Below are 17,894 nucleotides of genomic sequence, written 5' to 3' on the forward strand. Positions count from 1 at the left end.
TCAAATGAGAAAACTATCGTAAATACTTTTAAATATAACAAGATGTTATAGGTTTTTATATGCCTCTATAAGTTTATAGATAGTACCAAACACTAACATGGTAACTAAAGTGGGTGATATTTTGCTCTTTCTTCTTCTTTCTTTTTTTTTTTTTTTGAAAATTTTCACATTTAAAACAATGTCCCTCGATTCAAATCAAACAAACAACATTTTCAGATATGGTGAAAAGATAATTTCCAAAGGAAGAAGCAAGAAAAAAGAAGTTAAAATAGAGAGAAACCGAAACAAACATATAAGCGTTTATATTACTCACTATTATTTATTTCTATTCGGATCTCTGGCTCCGTGCAATGGCTCCGAGGAAGAAGCAACAGCAGCAACCGAAGCAGAAGCAAAACAACCGAAAATCCAATTCAACTCCCTCCACCTCCGATGCTCGTCCTTCTTCCTCCGGTCCAAAGCTCAATATCTCCGCCGAAAACGAGACTCGTCTCCGTCGTCTCCTACTGAGCTCCGCCCGCTCCACTCCATCGGTCACTCCCGCAGATGATTCGCTCTCAAAGGTCCAGAAGGTCAAGAAGCTTAAAGCCGTTTACGAGAAGCTCTCATGCGAAGGTTTTACCAATGACCAAATTGAACTGGCACTCTCCGCTATCGGGGTAACTTGCTTTTCAATGTTTTTTTTTTTAATAATTTTGTTAAGTAACATTTTAGTGTTTCCTTCAGCTCTCTCGCTTTATATGTTGTTTTAGACTTGTAATTACGATTGCGTTAGTTTTTTAGACGGTTTCAATCTGGTTAATTAGGTTCCTGATTAAAAGAATATTATTTTTGGTTAGAAAATTGAAGAATAGTGTAGAATGAAGGAAGCGTTGATGGATTGTTTTACCAATTGGTTATTTTGTTTAACGAATTTTAGAATTGGAATGAAATGGAACTATGCCTGAATGGAATTTTATTTATTGGCATTTTGGCAAAAGCACTTGTGTTTTCTTTATTCATTTTGTGGAATAGGTTGGATAACCGAGCTGATGACTTGTATGGTCTCCTTACAATCGCATGTTCTTCATTGATTTTACGTTGTTATCTCAAAGTTACAATCGAAAAATAATTTAAGTACGCCTTAATCGAGTTTATCAAACATAGTATGATATTTTAGCATGTTATTAGGTTCTTTCAATGTGAGACGCTCATAGGATTATTCTCCTTTCCTTTATATTCCGTAGGCTGCAAGCTGAATGATGCTTATTTGTTTAGGTTCCGTAGGTAGGAGATTCATGGAGTAAAAGAGCATAAACATAAATGGTAGATATTCTAGGGACATCTCTTACTAGCATAAAATAAGAATTACTTTGTATTATGACCTTACTTGAATTGCTTCTGTTTTATAGATTGTACAATTGTGTCCTTGCATTCTAAGAATTACTTTGTATTGGAAGTTTTCTCGTCCCTTAGGGGTTGATAAAGTTTGAACTCTTTTCTCCAGTGTTAAGACTTTGATTGTCCTATAAGACTTATAATCTAATCTCTTTTGTAACTCTGCCCAACATCTGTACGTGCCAATTGAAAACTTTCTATATGAAACCTTTGGCTAAAATAAATTCTATGTGCTGCCAGTTTTCTGAAATTGTTCAGTTTTAGCATTCATTTACTATATTCAGTTTTTATTTGACATCTAATTGTAACTGTTTTGATCATCTCGATATTGATTATGCTCTCGGTTCCGATCCTGAAAAATTTATAGTTCCTTAACATTATCCTTGACCATACATATCTCAACAAATGGCCCGATTTTTTTGTCTCGAGTAGGATGGTGCTACATTTGAGGCTGCTCTTGATTGGTTATGCTTGAATTTGCCTAGTAGCGAGCTTCCATTGAAATTTTCAAGCGGAACTTCTTTGCATACACATGTAGGTATGTTATGTTTTGTATATTGGTATTGTTGAATGGTGTCTGTTTACATTTTCAAGTTTATTGACTTACAGTTAATGCAAACAATTTAGGATGTTTTATGCTATTGTCCTGCAATACAGGTGGTTCTGTTCGTATACTACAGACTGCACAAAAACACTGCCCTTCAATGGGAGTCCAATCTTCCAAAGATGAAGATGGAGACAGAGATGTTCCTGTTATATTGAGTAGGCGTAAAGATGATGATAAGCTAGATCGGTTCCAATCATCCCAAGCTGAATGGATCAAACAGTATGTAGAGCAGCAAGAAGAGGTGCGACAAGAAGTTCTATTAATGCTTACATCTACTCTACTATCTTCAACTCAAATTTAATGACCCGATGACGTTAATACCAAAGAAATATTTTTGTTAACTACTCTGTCACCTTTTCCTCCACTGGTTTGTAGTTTCTTTGCCGATTATTATAGGAGAGTTGGTGACTTCAGGCCCATAAGCCTCCATACGGACTATACAAAATTGTGGCCAGAATTTTCTTTGAGGGTTTGAAGAGTGTCCTCCCTTTCATTATTTTTACCGATCAATCGACTTTTGAGGATTAATTGTTTTTTAAAGGCAATTACACAAAGCTCTATCAACAAACACCTATATAGAAGAGCATTAAACCTCACTCATTAGCCCTCCACACTTCCTTCAAAGAACTCTCAAACCCTTTAAAATTCTACTACTCTTTAGGCAAACCCTCATAGAATAGAGAAAGAGCAATTCTACCACAACGCTCTACGGACTATCTAGTTCATAAGGATTTTCAGAATCATTGAGTGATAGCTCCTGTTACACATTAGAGTGATCCAAACAAGCCAAACATTGATTCCAAAGGGAACAAGTGAGGGCCCGTTTGGTAATGTTCTTGTTCCCTGTTTCTTGTTTCCTGTTTCCGGTTCCCTGTTTCTTCTTTTTTTAGAACAAGAAACCGGAATGTGTTTGATAACTGTTTCTTGTTTCCTGATTTTTTTCGAGATTTATTTTTCTATTTTATTCACATCTAATTAAATTAAACATTAAACAAAAATACATGTCATCCATTAAACATAAAAAATAAAATTATCAAAAGTTTATTTATTTAATACAAAGAAGTACCAATGCACAAATACAAAATAATAACATAAACATAAAATTGTATCTATCCTTCTAATGTTGCCAATTTTGATTGGCAATATCATCTCTTACTCGAGGCCATTTCTTTTAGATGATGTCGACTCACTTCTTAATCCATCAATTTCAACAACCTCATCGATATTTTATGATATCTAGAATGTAATATTAATTTTAAAGTAAGTTATTATGTCCTCAATATTCAGAATTGAAAGAAACAAAACAAAATTTAACCTCTAATTCTGCTACCTATAATGCTTTAAAGAAAACACCAGAACAAAAACCCAGATCCGCGCAAAAAGGAAGGCGAAAACTATGAATCCGGCGAAGAGAAAGTGATGTAATAAACAGTTAGCAGTTAATTTGTTATTATTTTCAAACTAATCAGTTTATAACAGATTAGTTATCCCAACCCCAACTACATAACCAATTGTAACAAACTGTTTGTTGTAACTACCTACTGTTATTCATCTATAAATAAACCATTCTCCAGCCAAGAGAGGCAGAGAATTCATTCTTAACAAAAATTGCCAGCCTTGGTATACATCAAGTGGTATCAGAGCGGCCGATCCTTGGATGGATGGTGGACCGGAGAGGAGGAATCCCTGCCGTGGGGGACAACCGTGAGCAAGAAGAGGTGGAGGAGATCACCACCCTCTCTCCAAGGACATCCACGGTATGCTTGCTGGCTGTTGAAGACTCCTTGGGAGATTTACACGTAAAATTTGATAGAGTAATGGACAGTTTGGAAACTTTGACTCGAAGAATGGATGGGCTACCGGCACAAGCAAGAATTGAAGCAAATGACCGAGTCGATAGAAACAGAGGAGGTCGGCGAGCTCGAAGAAACTTTAGAAACCTGCCCGACCAAAGAAATGATCAAAGGAGAAGACTGTTGGATAATTCCCTACGATACAACAATGATGATAGTGAAGAAAATTATGAAGCTTGGCAGGATGTGCAAGACTATGATTCTTCCCGCGGTGACGAACAAGAAAACATTTGGAATGACAATGGTGAATTCTGAATGGCTCAAGCCTACAGAGGACAAGAAGTACAAAGGGAGATTCATCACGACTACAAGATGAAGATCGACCTTCCAACTTATAATGGTAAACGTGATATTGAATCTTTCTTGGATTGGATTAAAAATACTGAAAATTTCTTCAATTACATGGATACTCCGGACAAAAAAAAGGTGCATCTGGTGGCTTTAAAATTGAGGGGAGGAGCCTTGGCATGGTGGGATCAGCTGGAGATAAATAGACAAAAGTATGGCAAACCACCTATCCGCTCATGGGAGAAAATGAAAAAACTTCTAAAGACACGTTTCCTACCTCCAAACTATGAGCAAACACTATACAATTAGTATCAAAATTGTCGCCAAGGAAGCCGAACAGTAGCAGAATACATTGAAGAGTTCCATAGGCTAAGTGCAAGAACCAATCTACGTGAGAATGAGCAACATCAGATTGCAAGGTTCATTAGTGGGCTACAATTCAATATTAAAGAGAAGGTAAAGCTGCAACCGTTTCGCTTCTTGACTGAAGCCATTTCCCTTGCATAAACAGTAGAAAAAATGATGACTGCACGTTTGAAAAGCTCCAACAGAAAGGCCACATGGGAAGTGAACTTTTCCAAGAAACAATCTTACAGCAAAAAGACAGATGAGCAGCTAGCAACTTCAATTGCAGATAAACATAAGGATGTTGATACTCAAGATGCAGCCAAGAGAAAAGAAAATGTAAGGGGAAGAGCCAAAATAATTACACTCGCCTATCTTTGGGAAAGTGTTTTCGATGTGGTCAATCTGGCCACTTGTCCAATAATTGTCCTCAAAGGAAGACTATAGCACTCGCCGAGGAGGAAGGCACTTGCTTAAGTGAAGACGATAAAGAAGAAGAGGAAGCAGAATTTATTGAACCTGATGATCGGGATAGGATTTCTTGTGTTATACAAAGAGTCCTCATCGCTTTTAAAGAAGAAACGAATCCTCAACGCCACAGCCTATTCAAGACGAGTTGCACTATCAATGAAAAAGTCTGTGATGTTATAATTGACGGTGGAAGCAATGAGAACTTCGTGGCAAGAAAACTCGTGGCCATTTTGAATTTGAAGACAAATCCGCACCCTGATCCATATAAAATTGGATGGGTAAAGAAGGGAGGAGAGGCTTTAATCAATGAAATCTGCACAGTACCCCTCTCCATCGGAAATAGCTATAAGGATCAGATTGTGTGCGATGTAATTGAAATGGATGTGTGTCACTTACTACTAGGCAGACCTTGGCAACATAATACTCGAACCCTACATTGGGGGAGAGAAAATACCTATGAGTTCCAATGGATGGGACAGAAAGTTATTTTACTCCCATTGGCAAAGAAAAACACAGAAGGCATGAGGCAGAAGAATTAAAGGTAGCTTTTCATCACAGTAAGTGGAAAGAACTTATGAAGAGAAAGAGAGCAAGATCTTTTGGGATTAGTAGTCGCCGACAAATCCCAAGGGAAAGATGGTGTGATTGTTGAGCCAAGACTAAAGGAATTATTTGCAAAATTTCCTCATTTAAAAAAAGGAGCCGCAAGCACTGCCACCACTTCGTGACATTAGGCATCAAATTGATCTTGTTCCAAGAGCATCACTACCTAATCTACCTCATTATAGGATGAGCCCTGAAGAATACCAAGTCTTGCATGATCATATTGAAAACTTACTAAAGAAGGGCCACATCAAGTCGAGCCTAAGTCCATGCGCTGTACCAACACTACTCACACCAAAGAAGGATGAAAGTTGGAGGATGTGTGTAGATAGCAGGGCTATTAACCGAATTACTGTGAAGTATCGGTTTCCTATTCCTCGAATTGGAGATCTTTTGGACCAACTAGGCAAGGCTATTGTCTTCTCAAAAATTGATTTAAAAAGCGGCTATCATCAAATACGGATCAGACTAGGAGATGAATGGAAGATAGCCTTTAAGACAAATGAAGGGTTGTTCGAATGGTTGGTAATGCCTTTTGGCTTATCCAATGCACCAAGTACCTTTATGAGGTTGATGAATCAAGTGTTACATCCGTTCTTAAACCAGTTTATAGTGGTTTATTTTGATGACATCCTTGTGTATAGCAACAACAATGAAGACCATATGCAGCACTTAAGAAAACTGTTTCAAGTCTTGACTGAAATAGAATTATATATTAATCCAAAGAAATGCACATTTCTCACCAAGGAAATCGTCTTCTTGGGTTTTTGATCAAAGAAGAGAAGATAGGGATGGAACCTAAAAAGATAGAAGCTATACAATCTTAGCCAGCACCAACATCCATCAAAGAAGTACAAGCTTTTCTTGGCTTGGCATCTTTCTACATAAGATTCATCAGAAATTTTAGCTCAATAGTGGCCCCTTTAACCGACTGTTTAAAGAAAGGAAATTTCAAATGGAAACATATACAACAGCAGAGTTTTGAAGAGATTAAAAGGAGACTAACTTCTAGCTCTATCTTCAATTGCCAGATTTCACATTACCATTTGAAGTGGTTGTTGATGCTTGTGGAACTGGAATTGGAGCTGCATTATCCCAACAAGGCCATCCAATTGAGTACTTCAACGAGAAATTGAGTGCATCAAGGCAGTCTTGGAGCACGTATGAGCAAGAGCTTTATGCCCTTGTTCGAGCACTCAAACTGTGGGAACACTATCTCCTATGTAAGGAATTTGTACTCCTAACAAACCACTTCTCTTTAAAATATCTCCAATCACAAAAGAGCGTCAGTCGGGTGCACACTCGATGGATCTCTTTCCTACAGAGATTTGACTTTGTCATCAAACATCAAAGTGGTAGCAAGAATAAAGTAGCAGATGTCCTATCCAGAAAAGTTCCTTACTCACTCTCCTATCCATGGAAATCGAAGCATTCAAGCACCTTCCTAACCTATACGAAGAAGATGTTGATTTTTTTGAGATATGACTTAAATGTAGCAACTATATCAAAGCTGAAGACTTTCACATAATGGAAGGTCTTTTGTTCAAAGGAGATCAATTGTGTATCCCACACACATCACTTCGAGAAGCCTTACTAAAGAAAGCCCATTCAGGAGGGTTGGCTGGACACTTCGGGCAAGATAAGACCTTTGAAATAATCTCTAAGAGGTATTATTGGCCTCAATTAAGAAGAGACTGCAACTGCTTTGTTAAAAGATGCCCTATTTGTCAAAGAGCTAAAGGTACAAGCACAAACGCAGGCCTATACTCACCACTACCTACCCCAACTTCCATTTGGGAAGATTTATCAATTGATTTTGTGCTTGGATTGCCCAAAACTCAAAGAAAATATGACTCAGCCATGGTTGTGGTCGTTAGCAAAATGACACACTTTATACCCTGCAAAAAAACAAATGACGCCATCTACATAGCAAATCTCTTCTTTAAAGAAATAGTTCGATTACATGGAGTACCAAAGACTATTGTTTCTGACCAGGATGTGAAATTTCTAAGTCATTTCTGGAGGACACTATGGAGAAAGCTTGACACGACCCTAAAATACAGCTCAACAGCACATCCCCAAACAGATGGCCAAACAGAACCTTAGGCAACTTGATACGCTGCCTCAGTGGATCAAAACCGAAGCAATGGGACTTGGTTCTTGCTCAAACAGAATTCGCCTTCAATAACATGAAAAATAGATCTACCAGAAAATGTCCATTCGAGGTTGTATATACTAAGCAACCAAGGCTCACCTTTGATCTAGCATTACTTCCTACAGCCGTAGATACTAACACAAAAGCAGAAAAAATGATAGAGAAAATTGAAAACTACCCAAAGAGGTCCACAATCACTTGAAAGAAACAACCCAATCCTACAAAAAGGCAGCAGACAAGAAGAGGAGACAAGCTACCTTTACTGAAGGCGATTTAGTAATGATTCATCTCAGAAAAAATCAATTTCCAGCCGGAACATACAATAAACTGAAAGACAGACAATTAGGCCCATTTCGTATCCTAAAGAAACTTGGAGATAACGCCTACAAAGTGGAACTACCAGATGACTTGCACATTCATTAGGTTTTCAATGTGGCAGACCTAAAACAATACTCTGCTCCGGACGATTTCCACCTAGCTAGCTGAATCACTCGGGTCGAGTTCTATCCTTCGGGGGTGGAACGATGTAATAAACAGTTAGCAGTTAATCTGTTATTATTTTCAAACTAATTAGTTTATAACAGATTAGTTATCCCAACCCCAACTACATAACCAATTGTAACAAACTGTTTGTTGTAACTACCTACTGTTATTCATCTATAAATAAACCATTCTCTAGCCAAGAGAGGCAGAGAATTCATTCTTAACAAAAATTGCTAGCCTTGGTATACATCAAAAGAGTCCAGATTGTAGAGGAAGATGATGAGAGGCGAAGAGGAAAACAACGTGTAGAGGAAGAGATGAGAGAAAGAGGAAAATGATGGTTATTTGGGGAAGACGATGGAGATAGGAGGAAAAGGAAACAAATAAAAATAATTGAGAAAAAGGAAAAGGAAACCAATAAAAATAATTGAGAAACAGGAAAAGGAAAGCAATAAAAACAATTGAGAAAAAGGAAAAGAAAACCAATAAAAATAATTGAGAAAAAAGAAAATGAAATCAATAAAAATAATTAAGAAAAAAGAAAAGGAAACAAATAGAAATAAATTGAGAAAAAGGAAAAGGAAACCAAGATAAATAATTGAGAATTGGAACAGAAGAAAGTACTTTTTTTTTTTTATTCCCAATAATTCCTTATAAAATGGGAAACATTTCTACATTTTTTTAAAAACGAGAAACAAGGAACGTTACTAAACACCTCCGTTTTTTAAAAAATGAAAACAGAAACAGGAAACAGGAACAAGAATGTTACCAAACGGACCCTGAATTGCTAGCTCTACGTCAATTGATCTAGATCTTCTTCCTACTGTTATAGTATGCATGGAAATATAGGAGCTCGTCTTATGTCATTGATTGTAATTTTACCATTCTTAGTTTAGAGGTTCCATGTATGCCTGTATATGTTGAACTCTAATGTATGGAATGGGTGCCAAAGAAGTTAGTTCTCTCTGGTCCATTCCTTTTAGAAGCCTTAACATGGATGGTATGATCCAAAATAAGTTTTGAGATTGGGCACTATCCCCAACTGGTTGTAGATTGTGTTTGAGAGAGATGGAAGACTCGGACCACTTGTTTCTTCACTCTCTTTTGCTTATAAGGCCTGGAATCTTATTTTTGAGAAGTTGGGTTTGGTGTTGTTTCTCCCCCGAAGACTTGATGAATGGATCCTTGAAGGTCTTAATGGTTTGAATTTGTTGAGTGCAACTGGAGCTCTTTTGTGGCACTTACGGACCAAATGGAACAACACATGTTTTCAAGATACCTCTTCAATTTGATTTCTTTTGAAATCTTACAAAATTTTTGGTGGGCCTTTATGTTCCAAATTCTTGTAACTACAACATCTTAGGATGTGTTTGACCCAAGGATTTTGGAAGTAGAAGTAGGAAAGTATGGAGTTATGAACTCCAGATTTTGGAAGTTGAAGTAGGAAAGTATGGAGTTATGAACTCCACTCTTTGTTTGGCCCAAGGAACTCGTGGTCCCACCACTAAAAAACATCAATTTATACTTTATCAACTCCTTTCACCGTGGGTCCCGGGAGTTCACAAGTTCCTAGACTTTATAACTCTTTACTCCCACTATTCCACTTCGTACCCAAACACCCTTAATGATGATCAATAATTGGAAAGCACTGGTCATGTAATTTATTTTCTGGGAGGGGTTTCCTCCACCCGTGACTCTTAGGTTGTTTTTTTGAAGCGGAGACAAGCTTCTTTGTTAATAACAAACTCAAAGTACAAGAGAATTATACAATGAGAGTAATAAAGAAGTCTAGAAAGAGAGGAAAGGATCAGTAAGCACACCAGGACATCTTAACTAGGTTTTGTATTTGACTGTAGTCCGTTGTTTATAATTAGTGTTTTGGACATGATGAGAGGGTTAAGGGGTGTCAACCTAGTTAAGATGTCCTGGTGTGCTTCCTGATCCTTTGGTTTTGCTAATATATATCCCTCATGTACTTTGAGCTTTGGCTCTTTATTATCATCATTCATTAATAAAGAGATATGTTTCTGTTTCAAAAAAATATTATTAATAAAGAGGCTGGTCTTCTTTCAAAGAAAAAAGAAACCACGACACTTTTTTCATATAGTCTCTCTTCCTCGCCTGTAGTGTACTCATTGTATAATTCTCTTGTGCTATGTGCTTCTGATATGTTAATAAAGAGGTTGTCTTCTTTTAAAAAAAGTCTACTTTTTTGATATCGTTGTCTCATTTTTTTCTCACACATTGTTGTAAGAGAAATAGTAAGATGATTAAAAACATTGATGTTATTATTCACTTTTTATAATGAAATTATTATTTTTCCCAATAGCAATGACAGAGACATTTTGAGTTCTGTATTTTTATTAGGATGATTATGGAACCTGGGAAGATAACATGGCTGATGAAGGTTCTTCGAGGGAGGTACTTTCTTAACAGGACTTTATGCATATTCTCTCTCCAAGCAACAAATTTATATCTTTTTAATTTTGTGAGAAAGAGTGACAGGTTGGGGATTGTGCTATCTTGTGGGTCTTTGGGTGAGAAAGTGAAATAATAGGACTTTTAGAGGGGAGAGATAATGTGAAGATATTTTGGTCTCTTTATTGATCTTATATTCTCTTCGCGCTTCAGCAAGATTTTATTATTATTATTTTTCTTATAATTTAGAAAAATTAAAGAAAAACCCCTATTGGTCTTATTTTACTTGGTTGAAGTTTCTTTTTAAAGTACGGCTCCATTAAGGATTACAAAGTTAGAGGATTTGAATCCAAGACAGTTTTTGCAACTGGATTGTTTGTTCATATGATTTCAGATTCAGTGGTCTCTGTTAAGAGCGGTCTTGTTCTTTTTTGGGTTGTATTTGAATATATTTGCTTGACTTTTTAGGATGAGTCTGGTTGTAGGCTTTATTTGGTTGTATTTGCTTTATTTTGTTTATTCTCTTTCATCGTACTTTGAGCAGTAAACTCTTTTTGTATTTTTAAGCATTAGCCTTTTTCCATTCCCTTAATGAAAAGTTCCTTTCCTTTTTGAAAGGAAATAATCTTCTTTGTTTCAAGCGTAAAGATCACCACTTTCTTTCCTTTTCATCTCACTCACTGCTTTGTGAACTACCCAAATAATGTCAATTCAATCTTCTGCCGTGAAAAACAAAAGCTGATTCTCGAAAGAAAACTATTTTATAGGACATCCTGCTTTGGATTTTCAGTCGGAGAAGACACGAGACACATGATTGGATTTACTAAAAGCAATTTGAAAGTTTCTGCTTTACCTGAAAAGGCTAAATTTTAGCTTTCCAGTGTGCCTCCGACAAACATTTTCCCAAAACTTTGTGAAAGAGAATTGATTTAACCCTTATCGAAATATGAATTATTTTATCTTCATGAAAAAGAGAGGAAACACATTTCATTCATCAAAGGCCAAAGCAAATTAGTTTTTTTCAACTTAGTTTCTTTTTGTTCTTGAATTAGGACAATCTAATAAATGTTTCTTCTTCACCTTTTTCTTTTGCTTTTATTTTCTGTTAGTTTTAAAGATAACACTACTATTTTATTTATTAAGATAGGCTTCGCAAGCAAGGTCCTATGATGTTATTGCGGAAGAGTATTATGCTGCACGGTTGGACGCTGCAAAAGCAAAGGAAGAAGGGGACAAGAAAAGACAAGAGACCGCTGGCAACATCATTCGCAAGCTTAAACAGGAGTTGTTAGCTCAAGGTAATATTTGATTTGCGTGTTGATTCATCTCTACTTCTCCCCATCTTAATGAAAGTTTTGCTACATAAGAAACTGAAAAGGGAAAATTATCTTTTTAGTTCTCTATTTTGAGTAATAAGTGCATTTAGTAGTCCTTTAGTATGAAGCACAAACACGAATATAAATATGAGATATAGATACGATAGGATATCTCGATACACAACTTTCTGAAAAGTTATGATATAGATACATGTGAATACATCATCTTTAAAATATATATTTTTATCTATTTTCAATTTATATAAGTTTAATATAAAGATACTAATTACTAACCAAATGTAATCCACCAAAAAGCATAAAATTTCAAATGAACAACATAAAGATACTAAATGTAATTCACCAAGTACATATCACATTTATGAATATTGGTCACAAATTGCCGTAGGAGTTTTGTATAATCTTCAACAATGACGGAGTTTTGTATAATCTTCAACAATGAAGGAGTTTTGTATAATCTTCAACAATGAAGGAGTTTTGTATAATCTTCAACAATGAAGGAGGTTAAGTTTAGGTAAGGGTTTGATGATTGGTTGATTGGTCTTGACTCAAGGATGAAGATGCCATCTTAGTTCTTACCTAACTGCCTACCTAAGAATTTAAGTTGAAATTAAATCAGGTTTTAAGAGAGTGGAAAAAAGAGTGAAAAAAACAAACAGCATGGATTGAAACAGACCAGCAACGACAAAGGAAAAGGCGAAAAAAAGGTGCAAGGTTGGTTGACGGTAGGCTGGGAGGGCAAACGAAGGGGCTTGGTTGAAGAAATGAGAAGTGTTATAATATGTGTTTGTAATATGTTTATGTATAGTTGTCCTTTATTGTAATTTCATATTCCCTAGATTAGGGCTTCTTTGTTGCGTGGATATGCGTACCTTTAGCCTTGTTTACAACAATAAGATCATTATCTTTTCTCCAAAAATACAGAGAACATGGTATTAGAGCCTATTTAGGGTTTCAAATGTTTACACAAGGTTAGGGTTAGGGATTACATTTGGGTCATCGAGTTCAAGTGATCGTTTGTCTACAACCCCCACCTCAAAAGGATCGTCGCCGCCGTCCGCCTTAGTCTGTGTTAGTAGTTCATCGGAAACAACCACTAGTGAGGTTCACGCGCCGCCAAAAGGAATTATCTTGCCTCCACGTGTTGGTGTGTGGGAGCGCATGGTTGCTCCAATTTTTGCTCTGTGAGTCGCGTTCGTCTCGATTTTCATTTTTCGGTTGTTTTGTGCATTTGGTATCTTTGAATCTACTTGATGTGATGTTATTTGAAAATATCCTTTTTTGTGCTTAGGGTTTGCTATTTCTAATTGGGAGCTGTTTCAATTGGGAGCAGTTTTGCTCTTTGGTAAACCTTTGAGTTCTTTTTTCTATTTTCCCCTTTCCCTTGTGAGATCTACAAATCGTTGGTTAACTCGTAATGGATGAAGTGAAGCATATGGTAGTTTCCAATGTAGTTCCCCTAGCATCAAAGATAATTGAACACAAGTTAAATGGCTCTAACTACTGTGATTAGCATCGCACAATTAAGTTCTATTTACTTAGTACATATATGGATGATCATGTGACCTGAGGAGCCACCAAAAGATATAAGAAAAAGGCTTGGCTTTGCGATAATGCTTGACCTTATCTTCAGATTAGGAATTCTATCGAAAGTGAGGTTGTTGGTTTGGTAGATCATTGCGATTCTTGGAAGAGCTTCTGGAATTCTTAACTTTCTATTCTCTGGAAAAGGACAAGTCCATCGAATGTTTGATGTATGTATGTGATTTATCCATGCTGAACAGGAAGTAGAATATGTTACAAGCTATTTTACGAGGCTTAAGAAGACAACTGCCAAACTTACTTTACTAACCTTTTAGCTCTGATGTCAAAGTTCAACAAGTTCAGCGAGAAAAGATGGCTATTATGATATTTTTGAACGAACTGTTACCTGAATTTGAAATGGTTAAAACACAAATCCTTTCTGATTCTGAGATTCCGTCATTAGATGAGGCCTTCAGTTGTGTTCTTCATATTGAGAGTTCCCAATCTGGTTCACTTGCTTCTCTACCTAGTAGTGCACTAATAAGCAAGAATACTAATAACTCTCGGGGTACTTCAGGGGTGGCTAACAATTTTCAGAAACCTAGTTATGATGTTCATGTAAGAATCTCAGTCATGCTCATTGGAAAACAAATCTAGATCACTTAATTGCATCTAAATTTAATAAAAGGGTGTCTACCTAGTTGAGATGTCCGTATGCACCTTCTGATCTCCATGGCTTTTTGCTTTTTGCTTCTTTATTATTCTTGTTGCTTCTTTATTATTCTCGTTGCTTTTTGCTTCTTTATTTATTCTCATTAATAAAGAAGTTATGTCTCCTTTTAAAAAAAAAATTGCATATAAGCTTAATTAGAAATTAACATGCATTATTGCCCTAATTAAAATGAAATTAGGGTTGATGAAATTCATACCTTTAAAGCTTCGGTTCGCTTGAAATCTCCACATGGTCTCGAACTTGGACCACTATGAGTGTTAACCCGCTATTCTCCGAATTTAGAATTGGGTTGTGGGACCCGATAGGTGAAGGATTTGAGAGAGAGGTATGGATAGAAATTTGGTGGTTGGACTTAGGGTTGAGGTTGGGAGAGAAAATTCTTCTGTGAAATTAATTTCAAGGAAAAAAACATTAAAGTGATAGAAGTTTTTCCACAATTGAAATAGAAGTCTTTAAATAGACTAATTACATGCATAAATGCATTTAACTAATTCACAAGAGCCTGACAGTTTACATTCCACTAACCATTAGTAGGCTTGGTGTCAACATCTCATGCATCCACATAGCCTACTAGGAGTTAGTGAGATTTTTCAACAAAATGTTAGATTTTCCCACTAACTTTAATCAAAGGGAAAAATGGTCTTTTTACCATTTTAGTCAAAGTCAAACTTTGACTTTTCAAGTAAAAAAGTCAACATCTTGACTTTTTACCATTTTGTCCCCCTTGATTCATTCCAACCTCCCGAACATGAATCCACATTCATTTTTTCGAAATTCAAATCAAAGTCAGTCAAAGTTTGACTTATCAAAGTCAAAAGTCGACCCTTTGACTTTTTAGAACTTTAAACATTTCCATCATTTTTGAGCTTCCAAATGTGAATCCACATTCATGTTTTTCATATTTAGATCATTATTAAATTTAAAGCTCTATCCCTAAATTGATAATCGACCGCTATATCACATATTTACTTGTCAGTTTCTCTTCCCTTACCTATTTCGAACTATTCAAACTAATCTAAAATACTGTTCTAAGTTAATTCCATATGAGCTAGTAGGGGAACTTAATGGATCTATAGATTAAGGGCTCCAACAATCCGAGATGAACTGTCTAAACCCTTTTAGACCGAGCTAATCAATATTCGTTAACTAATGGGTTATTCCACTAAAGTCCCGTAGTTGCACTAATTTCACTATAGACATATTTATGTCTATCCGATATAACCATGATTAGTAAGTTAATCCTTCCTAGATTGTTCGTAACTTTGGCTGGGTCAAAATACCGTTTTATCTCAAAGATTACATTTTGCTCCTTAAGTCCCATTGATCCACTATTGAACAATTGGTTTAAGGTCCAACCTATAAATCAAATCCCTTTCGAGCCACACCCTCTCATTGGCCATGAGAGAGTGTGACCCTTTGTTCAAGACTTGAATTTAGTCCTTAAAGGAACAACCTATCTACTAGTCCTATAATGGGTAGTGAATTTTGTCTTACACCATATGTCCCTAGTTATCCACCCGGTGTTACCCCTGAAATGGGAGGTTCATTGGACCAACGCTGTTGAGCTGCCCTTACCTATGTAGATTTAAGGATAATCCCGTGTGAATAGGAGTTCTAGTTAGTTAAGGATTAAGATTAAGTTATCTAGGTCATTAGTAATCGAAATAGTTAGTTTTATACAGTAAACGGTGTTATAGCGTAAAAGTGACTATTTCATGGTTCAAGTCTTATGTAACTCTTTACATAGGATGACCCCTCTTTCATGTCTCTACATGAACGACTCAGGATCACATCATTTGTATTAACTACATAGTGGGTCGGATCATTTGTATTAACTACATAGTGGGTCGGATCCATAGTGTCCTCAAAATAAGGTGCCTAACCTTATTCATATATTTTAGACTGTTTAGGTTATATACTTGAACTTGATCCATGTTTATGTCTCTACATAAAATTGAAGTTTACTCAACATAGCCTCATAACCTTAATTTATTGGATTCAAGATTATAATATTCAATTTCGCTAATAATTTCTCAATAACAATTTTATTAAATAGAATACAATTTTAAACTACAAACTACGAGTTTTAGGACATAAATTCCAATAATTCAAAAATTTGATTCTCAGGACATCGTCTGTCACTATTGTCGTAAGTCGAGACATCTAAAATGTGATTGTCGAAAGATCTTTGTTTAGTCATCCTTTATTATAGTTTCATATTCCCTAGATTAGGGTTTCTTTGTTGCCTATATATTCTACCTTTTTTGTTTATATTTATTTTCCTTTGGGTTTGGTAAATTGTAATTGGGGATAGTTGCAAATGTAGCTTAGGTTCAAAATAATTAAGGATATAACAACATTTTTTAAAAATTGTAAATATAGTCAAATCTGTCAAAATCTATCAATGATAGGAGTCTATCACTGATGGACTATGCTACAAATATTGGTCTATCACTGATAAACCACAAGAGTCTATTAGCAATAGAAGTCTATCACTGATAGACTTTGCTATATTTATAATTTTTTTAAAATGTTGCTATATACTTAATTATTATTCCTAAAATTGCTACCCATTATAATTACCCTTATAATTGTGTTGTTGGCTGAGAAATAAAAAACAACCTAATTCTTCAAAAATTAGCATTGACATGCCCCCTTCACGTATCTAGAAGGGGACACACATGTTTTTGAAAAAAAAAACTAGATACTCTATTGCACGTATCTGACACATATCTCCATCGTATCATTATCATATACGAATCTAATACAACTCTTTGAACAATTTGAAGTATCTATGCTTCACAAGCCTTAGTTTTTAATATGGACCTTTTCAGTCCCTGAAGGCCGTTTGGCCCACTGTGTGAGGTTAATAATTCTGAGGTTGATATGTTACGAGTTATTAAGTTTTGTGTTTGGGGTGTATAGTTGTAAGATGGAGAAGGAAGTTACTTGTTAAATGTGCAACTTCAATAGTGTTTAGTATTGAAGTGAGTTGTTTACACCAAGTTAAGAGGTTGGTGGGCCGAACGCCCCCTAAGCTTAAAATAATAGGTTTTGAAGGTCCCTGCCATTATATGGAGGCATTTTTTTAAAAATATTTTAAACGATGACATGTCATTTTAAACAACAATGATAATTTTAACTTAAAATTATGTTTTTCTCTCTCCATCTCTCCTCACTTCACCCACTTCTGCTTCCTGTTCCTTTCTCCCTTCTTCTATGGAGTAAAAAAATTGAAATCCAATTGAAGGGTTAGACTGTCTTGAGAACACATGCGCTTGAGATGGAGAGACGGAGATCTCTCTATAAAGGAGAAACTCCAGTACTGGAGGTAAGTATATCTTGATCTTCTGAGTTGCTGATTGTTGCTCCCTAGACTATTGTCCTTTCAAAACCATATTATCACCCTCAAAATTGGAATAAGGAAAAAGAAAAACGAATTCTGAACAAAATTTTTCTGCACGACTATAATTTTGCTCCATGGGGAAAATGGGGGGCCTCAAAGTATAATACCTCTTGGAACAATCTTCATGGAACCTTGAAATACCTTTTCCTAATCTTAACTTTCATGGAATCTTGAGCTACTCCTTTTCCAAATTATCACTATGTGAGCATTGATTGAGTATTTAAAATAGAAAGGTGTATAGAATATCCTGATAAGAACAACACAATCAAAGATGAAAAGGCTGGAATATTGAGATTT

The 17,894-nt window shown here is 35.9% G+C and overlaps 1 protein-coding gene across 2 annotated transcripts in view; it reads left to right on the forward strand.

The window, feature by feature from the left end:
• Positions 1-248: 248 nt before the first annotated feature.
• LOC103496088 (DExH-box ATP-dependent RNA helicase DExH7, chloroplastic) overlaps positions 249-17,894 on the forward strand; it is an 85,322-nt gene continuing 67,676 nt past the window's right edge. The window contains exons 1-5 of one of the 2 annotated variants that reach the window (XM_008457814.3): positions 249-659; positions 1,810-1,915; positions 2,035-2,225; positions 10,550-10,603; positions 11,748-11,898. In XM_008457814.3, the coding sequence (XP_008456036.1) occupies positions 351-659; positions 1,810-1,915; positions 2,035-2,225; positions 10,550-10,603; positions 11,748-11,898 (811 nt within the window). In that variant the 5' untranslated portion in view covers positions 249-350. The remainder of the gene's footprint in view (positions 660-1,809; positions 1,916-2,034; positions 2,226-10,549; positions 10,604-11,747; positions 11,899-17,894) is intronic. The other variant, XM_017046418.2, reaches the window with a different exon arrangement.

Source organism: Cucumis melo, chromosome 6 (genome assembly GCF_025177605.1).
Source record: "Cucumis melo cultivar AY chromosome 6, USDA_Cmelo_AY_1.0, whole genome shotgun sequence".
Lineage (NCBI taxonomy): Eukaryota > Viridiplantae > Streptophyta > Magnoliopsida > Cucurbitales > Cucurbitaceae > Cucumis > Cucumis melo.